The 8,133-nt window shown below is 53.6% G+C and overlaps 1 protein-coding gene and 1 long non-coding RNA gene across 2 annotated transcripts; one reads left to right on the forward strand and one right to left on the reverse strand.

Annotated features, from left to right (window-relative positions):
• Positions 1-4,603: 4,603 nt before the first annotated feature.
• Positions 4,604-5,785, reverse strand: LOC108584380. Its single transcript, XR_001899400.2, has 2 exons — positions 5,690-5,785; positions 4,604-4,869 (listed from the first exon to the last, which is right to left on the reverse strand). It is a non-coding gene; the product is annotated as an uncharacterized LOC108584380 (long non-coding RNA).
• TMEM89 (transmembrane protein 89) lies at positions 5,741-6,739 on the forward strand. Its single transcript, XM_003894469.5, has 2 exons — positions 5,741-6,128; positions 6,549-6,739. Exons 1-2 carry the CDS (start codon positions 5,835-5,837, stop codon positions 6,732-6,734), a joined length of 480 nt encoding a protein of 159 aa, XP_003894518.3. The 5' UTR covers positions 5,741-5,834; the 3' UTR covers positions 6,735-6,739.
• The last annotated feature ends 1,394 nt before the right edge of the window (positions 6,740-8,133 follow it).

Consider the following 8,133-nt stretch of genomic DNA (forward strand, 5'->3'; position numbering starts at 1 on the left):
CTCCAGGCTCTGCTGTGGCTTGGTGGGGCCCCGGTGGTGGGTGGTCCACAGCTGTGGCTGCTGACCCTTCCTGTGCCCTGAAGGTGAGACGGGGCAGAAAGTGTAGGAAAGACGCGGGAGGTCAGGGTACAGAGTGGGGGAGTTGTGGAGGCATCCCCTGTTTAGGTATCTCCCCAGCCATGCATAGCCCTCACTCCCTGTCTCCTCAGCTGTGAAACAGTTGGAACCAGAGCTGCTTCTCAGGAATAATTCACTCTCGGGAATACCCCATAAGGCACAGGGCAGTGTGGATGCCAACGGGCAGTCCCTGGAGGATACAGAGTGAACACCTAAGAGCAGCTGTTTCCCCACACTGCTACTCTATGCTTAAGAATAAGCATGACCGGGCTGGGCACGGTGGTTCACACCTGTAATCCCAGCGCTTTGGGAGGCAGAGGCGGGTGGATCACTTGATGTCAGGAGTTCGAGAACATCCTGGCCAACATGGTGAAACCCTGCCTCTACTAAAATACAAAAGTTAGTCGGGCATGGTGGTGCATACCTGTAATCCCAGCTACTCGGGAAGCTGAGGCACGAGAATCACTTGAACTTGGGAGGCAGAGGTTGCAGCAAGCAGAGATCGTGCCACTGCATGGGTGACAGATAGATCACCTGGGCATGGTAGAACACTGTCAGCCAAGGAGTGTGTGTTGATTTCTGCCATTAAATGCCGACATCTAGGCATGTGACCCAGCAGGCAGTAGGGCGTTGGGTCAGCTGACACAGTGATGGCAGGGGAGGGACCAGGTCCTAGGATCTGTCTGGTCCTCAGTGTACTGTTCATTTGTAGAGCGTGAGTGGTCACAGTTCTTGTTTCATGGGTTGCTCAGTGAATATTAAATGAGTAGATGCCGAGCCTATAATCCCAGCACTTTGGGAGGCCCGAGGCAGGTGAAACCCCATCTTTACTAAAAATACAAAAATGAGCTGGGCATGGTACCAGGTGCCTGTAATCCCAGCTACTGGGAAGGCTGAGGTGGGAGGATCGATTGAACCCAAGAGGTGGAGGTTGCAGTGAGCTGAAATCGTGCTGGAGGGAGCTGCACTCCAGCTTGTGTGACAGAGCAAGACCCTATCTCAAAAATAAATAAATAAATGAGGAAATGCTGGGAAATGCTTAGAACAATGCTGGGCTCAGGTCCTCTGCTCCAAACATGTGAGCGCTGCTGTTCATCAGGTCTGAGCAGGTGCCAGGCCCTGTGCTGGGGTCTGGGCACCATCCTGAGCATGGACAGAGGCCACCCTGCCCTTCAAATCACAGAGACACCCTTGCCTGGCTGTTTTATCATGGCCTGTGTTGCTGCCTGGCACCATCATCCCCACCACCCCCATTCATGGCCTAGAAGCTCAGCCCCAGGAAATAAGAGCTTTTATTTATTCTGTCACACTACATCCTAGCATCAGAAATGGTGCCTGGCAGCTGCTCTGTAAATATTGTTTGAATGAAGCTTATATGTTGGAGAGGGCAGTAGATCTCAAACAGGAAATTTCAGGTATTTAGAAATGCTTTGAAGAAAATAAAGCAGGGTCATGTGATAGAGGTCATATGTTACCCAAGATGCTTATGGGAGGGGGACTCAGCAGGTGACCCTGGAACTGAAACTTCGGCCATAAGAAGGTGACTTTTTAGACGTGGGGAGCTGTGGTCCTGACACTGGGAACAATGGGGGTATTGAGGGAGGCAGGGGCAGCATGAGCTGAGGTGAGAGGGTGAGGGGACCTCACAGTCCAGGGGGAGCCTTCGGGCTTTGTTCTGACAGTGGGGGAGCCGCCTGTGGATTTGGATCCCACATCTTCGAGCACTCACCCAACTGCGATGTGGACTGTGGGGCTGAGGCTGGGTGTGGGGGACCTGCAAGTTTGGTCAGCCTAGAGAGGTGATGCCCCTGGTGGAAAGCAAAAGGTTTTAGGGGCCATGTCGATTTTTTTTTTTTTTTTTTTAATCGGCTCTTGCTCTGTCCCCCGGACTAGAGTGCAGTGCTGTGATCACCACTGTCTACAGCATTGACCTCCTGGGTTCAAGCGATCTTCCTGCCTCAGCCTCCTAAGTAGCTGGGACTACAGGCACACGCCACCACACCCAGCTAGTTTCCCCCCTCCCCCAAAAAAAGATGGAGTCTCACATGGTGAAACATGGAGTCTCACTGTGTTGCCCAGGCCAGAGTGCAATGGTACGATCTTGCCTCCCGGGTTCAAGTGATTCTCCTATCTCAGCCTCCTGAGTAGCTGGGATTACAGGCATCCACCATCATGCCCAGCTCATTTTTGTAGAGACGAAGTTTCACCATGTTGGCCAGGCTGGTCTTGAACTCTTGACCTCAAGTGATCCTCTTGCCTCGGCCTCCCAAAGTGTTGGGATTACAGGCGTGAGCCACCGCACCCAGCCCCAGCTAGTTTTTGTTTGTTGGCTTGTTTTTTGAGACGGAATCTCGCTCTGTCACCCAGGCCAGAGTGCAGTGGCATGATCTCGGCTCACTGCAACCTCCGCCTCCTGGGTTTAAGCAATTCTCCTACCTCAGCCTCCTGACTACAGGGGTGTGCCAGCATGCCCAGCTAATTTTTTTTTTTTTTTTTTTTGTATTTTTAGTAGAGACAGGGTTTCACCATTTAGCCAGATGGTCTCAATCTCCTGACATCGTGATCCGCCCGCCTCGGCCTCCTGAAGTGCTGGGATTACAGGCTTGAGCCACTGCACCCGGGCTTTTATTTATTTATTTATTTTTGAGATGGAGTTTTGCTATTGTTGCCCAGGCTGGAGTGCAATGGCGCGATCTCGGCTCACCGCAACCTCCACCTTCCAGGTTCAAGTGATTCCCCTGCCTCAACCTCCTGAGTAACTGGGATTACAGGCATGTACCACCACACCTGGCTATTTTAGTAGAGACAGGGTGCCGGGCGCGGTGGCTCACGCCTGTAATCCCAGCACTTTGGGAGGCCGAGGCGGGCGGATCACAAGGTCAGGAGATCGAGACCACAGTGAAACCCCGTCTCTACTAAAAATACAAAAAATTAGCCGGGCGCGGTGGTGGGCGCCTGTAGTCCCAGCTACTCAGGAGGCTGAGCCAGGAGAATGGCGTGAACCCGGGAGGCGGAGCTTGCAGTGAGCCGAGATCGCGCCACTGCACTCCAGCCTGGGCGACAGCGCGAGACTCCGTCTCAAAAAAAAAAAAAAAAAAAAAAAAAAAAGAGACAGGGTTTCTCCATGTTGGTCAGTCTGGTCTCAAGCTCTTGACCTCAGGTGATCCAGCTGCCTTGGTCTCCCAAAGTGCTGGGATTACAGGCCTGAGCCATGGCGCCCGGCCTAGTTTTTAAAAAACAGTTTGTAAGGTCGGGTGTGGTGGCTCACACCTGTAATCCCAGCACTTTGGAAGGCCAAAGTGGGTGGATCACCTGAGGTCAGGAGTTCGAGACCAGCCTGGCCAACATGGTGAAACCCTGTCTCTACTAAAAATACAAAAATTGGGGCTGGGTGCAGTAGCTCAAGCCTGTAATCCCAGCGCTTTAGAAGGCCAAGGTGGGTGGATCACGAGGTCAGGAGATTGAGACCATCCTAGCTAACACGGTGAAACCCCATCTTTACTAAAAATACAAAAAATTAGGTGTGGTGATGCACGCCTGTAATCCTAGCTACTCGGGAGGCTGAGGCAGGAGAATCGTTTGAACCAGGGAGGCAGAGGTTTCGGTGAGCTGAGATTGCGCCACTGCACTCCAGCCTGGGTGAGAGGGCAAGAGTCTGTCCCCCAAAAAAAAAAAAAAAAAAAAATTCCGTAGATGGGTTGTTACTATGTTTCCTAGACTGGGCTCAAATTCCTGGGCTCAAGAGATCCTCAGCCTCAGCCTCCCAAAGTGTGATTACAGGCGTGAGCCACTGCAGGTGTTTGGATTTTAGGGACTGGCTGATAGGTGAGGAGAAGGCCAGGGTGAAAGTGTTACTGAGCAAAACAACTCACTGCTTGAAATGCTAGAAACCAGTACTGTGACACTGGGTTTTGGGCTGAAGCAATCCTCCCGCCTCGGCCTCCCGAGTAGCTGGGACTACAGGTGCATACCACCATGTTGGACTAATTTCTTTTTTAAAAAATATAGTGACGGAGTCTCACTATGTTGCCCACCATGGTCTCACTCCTGGGCTGAAAAGATCCTTCCACCTCAGCTTCCCAAAGTACTGAGATTACAGTTGTGGGCCGGACACCAGATTCGGGTTCAAGTGATTTTCCTACCTCAGCCTTCCCAGTGGCTAGGATTATAGCAGTGGCGTGATCTTGGCTCACTGCAACCTCCGCCTCCCGGGTTAAAAAATTCTTGTGCCTCAGCCTCCTAAGTAGCTGGGATTACATGTGCCCGCCACCACACCCGGCTAATTTTTGTATTTTTAGTAGAGACAGGGTTTCACCATGTTGTCCAGGCTGGTCTCAAACTCCTGACCTCAACTGATCCACCCACTTCAGCCTCCCAAAGTGCTGGAATTACAGGCGTGAGCCACCGTGCCCAGCCAAGAAAAGCTTTTTATTGCAAGTCAACTAGCAAGGAAGCAGGAGTCCAGCTTCAATGTGTCTCCCTGTGCTGGCTTTAAGGCAGTAATTTTATTAGAAAAGGTTTAGGGGATGGATACTGGGATTAGTAGGTGGGTGATTGGTAGAAGGAAGCAGGAGGTCTGGAAAGTTCTCAGGCATGTGCAATTAACTCTTCATGCCTCCTCATGGGTCTCCTGTGCAAATTCTGGAGGAGTTATATGAAACATGGTGGAAATTCAGGCTGTGATGTCAGCAAGCTCTTTCTGTGCACACTCCAGTCGGGAATATTGGGTCCATCTGATTTCAGTTTTGTTATCTTACAAGCAGAGGGAATTTCAGCGTTTCAGCAAGTTGTTTCTTTCCTTATCTACCATCCTGTAAACTCAAGGATTTCTAGGGGCCAGGCATGGTGGCTCACAGCTGTAATCCCAGCACTTTGGGAGGCTGAAGTGGCAGGATCACTTGAGGCTAAGGGTTTGAAACCAGCCTGGGCAACATAGTAAGACCCCTCTCTCTACAAAATAAATGTTAAAAATAAGTAAATAAATAAATTAGCCAGGCATGGTGGTGCACACCTGTAGTTTCAGCTACTCAGGAGGCTGAGGCAGAAGGATCACCTGAGCCCAGGAGGTCAAGACTGCAGTGCGCTGTCTCTTTAAAAAAAAAAAAAAATTCTGTTAGTTACTGGTTTCTTTAACTGTTCGGGGCTTAGTTTCTTTTTTTATCTTTTTTGAGACAAAATCTCACTCTGTCGCCCAGGCTGGAGTGTAGTGGTGCAACCACAGCTCATTGCAGCCTCGACCTCCCAGGCTCAGGTGATCCTCCCACTTCAGCCTCCTGGGTAGCTGGGACAACAGGCATGTGCCACTATACCCAGCTAATTATTTGTATTTTTTATGGAGAGGGGGTTTCGCCATGATGCCCAGGCTGGTCTCAAACTTCTGGGCTCAAGCCATCCACCTGCCTCAACCTCCCAAAGTACTGGGATTCCAGGTGTGTGCCACTATACCCAGCCTAGGGCCCAGCTTCAAAAGGAGGTGCTCCCTCAGTTTGGGGCCAGCCAGGCCCACTGGGAGAATAGGACCCAGAACCCAGGTCTGCCATTCTCCTCAAGCCCTGGACTCCAGCCCCCTTACCACAGCCAGTTTCTGGCCAGGCTGCTCATGAAAGGCCATGGGTCTCGCTGGAACCTGCTGCCTCAGAGCCAGGCCTGTTCTTGGGGGAGGGGCGTTTGCCGGTCGCCAGGCGACCAGGTTCCGGCCCCTGGCACTAGCGGCGGCCATGCTGCACGTGCTGGCCTCGCTGCCCTTGCTGCTCCTGCTGGTGATGCCTGCTCCAACCCACGCCTGGTCGCGACCCCTCTGGTACCAGGTGGGGCTGGACTTGCAGCCCTGGGGGTGTCAGCCAAAGAGCGTGGAGGGCTGTAGGGGTGGCCTGAGCTGTCCTGGTTACTGGCTGGGCCCTGGAGCAAGCCGCATCTACCCTGTGGCTGGGGTCATGATCACCACCACCATGCTGATGATCTGCCGCAAGATACTGCAGGGGCGGCGGTGCTCACAGGCCACCAAGGGTGAGGTGAGCGCAGCTCTTTCTCTCCCACAGCCCCTGCCTCCATGTACGCCCAGTGAGCCGTCTTCCACCCAACCCTGCCCCATGGGTCCACACTGGCCTGTGGGCCTCCCACACTCCCACCCCCAGCTCACAGCCCATTGTCCCTGTGTCCACACACCTTCGTGGAACCCATGTCCACCACCCACAGCCAACACCCTGCCCCCAGCTCTCCCCTTTAGAACCCTTGCTCTCATCCAGCCCCTGAGGGCCCCGTGACCACTGTAGCCCAAACAGACCCTCGGTGATTCTGTCACCCTGAGTCTCCCATCCCATCTGGGCACGGCCCCACACCCTACTCCTTGCTCCCCAGCTTCATCACTGCCCCTCATCGCACCTCCCTCTCTGCCCTCCATTCTCACTCCTGCCTCTTGGTCCTGTTCTCAGCATCCGCAGGTGACCACTGAGCCCTGTGGACCCTGGAAATGGCGGGCCCCAATCTCAGACCACACCCTGCTCCGTGGGGTCCTGCACATGCTGGATGCCCTCCTGGTCCACATCGAAGGCCACCTACATCATCTAGCCACCCAGCGGCAAATCCAAATAAAGGGGACTTCCACCCAGAGTGGGTGACCAAACATGTGCCTCTCTCTGCCTGACAGCCTGGGGTCCTGGGCCAGGTCTGCTCTCTCCAGGCCTGTCTGGACCCTGTGTCCCTTTTCTACTTTTAAAGCCAGCTGACTTGGTGTCCAGGACGGGCGGGCAGGTGGGGCACAGGCTGGCTCACTGCTCCATTGCCCCCACCAACTGACTTTTCCTCCCTAAGGATCCCTCCTGGAGACACAACTGCTCCTCTGGGCTGGGTGTGGTGGCTCACACCTGTAATCCCAGCGCTTTGAGAGGCCAAGATGGGAGGATCACTTGAGCTCAAGAGTTTGAGACCAGCCTGGGCAATATGGCAAGACCGCATCCCTACAAAAAATACAAACAAAAAAGCTAGCTGGGCATGGTGATGTATGCCTGTAGTACCAAGTACTCAGGAAGCTGAGGTGGGAGGATGACTTGAGCCTGGCAGGCAGTGGTTGCAGTGAGCCAAGATTGTGCCACTGCATTCCAGCCTGGGTGACAGAGCGAGAACTTGTCTCAAACAAAAACTGCTCCTCTGGCCTGACCAGTACCTGGGGACTCCCAGTGTGATGGGAGAGGACTTACCATTGGGACAGACTTGGGTGGCTCAGGAAGGGCTGCCCAGAGGAGCCGACCACCTGGCTGAGCCCTGAGGGGAAATGGCTATAAAGAAGGGAACTTCAGGTGGAGGTCTGGTTCTGAGCAAAGGCCACGTGCTGTCTTTGGTACTCTCTGCACATGGACAAGGTGGGCAGTGCCCATGATAAAGGGCCTCAAGTGCGGAGTGAGGGTCCTGGGCCTCTCCAGTGCAGAGGGGGAGCCGAGGAGGGACCTGGTCAGCTGAGAAGAGCAGTGGTGAAGTTGGAACCAGACACTGAGGATCTCTGATGGGGGACTGAGAGCCCCAAGCCCCCAGTCACTGTAGAGTCACACACCCTTTGGCTTCACCCATCCTTGTCACCACCTCATGGAGGTGACTTTAGTCCTGCCATCAATCAGCAGCTGGCTCTGGTTTCTTCTTCCCAGGCCCTGCAAGGCCCTCCCTTGAGAGGCCACTGCTCTGTCTCCAATAACAGCCCCTCCCCAGATCCTTGGCTCCAGCAACCCCAACCTGGGGTCAGGCAGGCCACCCTAGCTGCCTTTGTTTCTATGGCAGTCTCAAACGTGCTCTAGTACCTCAGTGGCCCTTGCTCCAAGGCCCCTGGAGAAGCTCCATGAAGGGACCCTCACTTTACTCCCTTTCTCTTTCTTTTTTCCCTTTTTAAAAATTGTTTCTTTTTGTGTTTTGTTTTGTTTTGAGACAGAGTCTCACTCTGTCGCCCAGGCTGGAGTGCAGTGGCACGATCTCAGCTCACTGCAAGCTCCGTCTCCCAGGTTCACGCTATTCTCCTGCCTCAGCCTCCCG

The sequence above is a fragment of the Papio anubis genome, chromosome 2, assembly GCF_008728515.1.
Source record: "Papio anubis isolate 15944 chromosome 2, Panubis1.0, whole genome shotgun sequence".
Lineage (NCBI taxonomy): Eukaryota > Metazoa > Chordata > Mammalia > Primates > Cercopithecidae > Papio > Papio anubis.

Excerpts from the sequence above, each read along its gene's own strand:
- TMEM89 (XM_003894469.5), top strand. The coding sequence starts at position 5,835 with ATGCTGCACGTGCTGGCCTCGCTGCCCTTGCTGCTCCTGCTGGTGATG. Across the intron at positions 6,129-6,548 it reads CACAGGCCACCAAGGGTGAG|CATCCGCAGGTGACCACTGA; the intron begins GTGAGCGCAGCT and ends TCCTGTTCTCAG.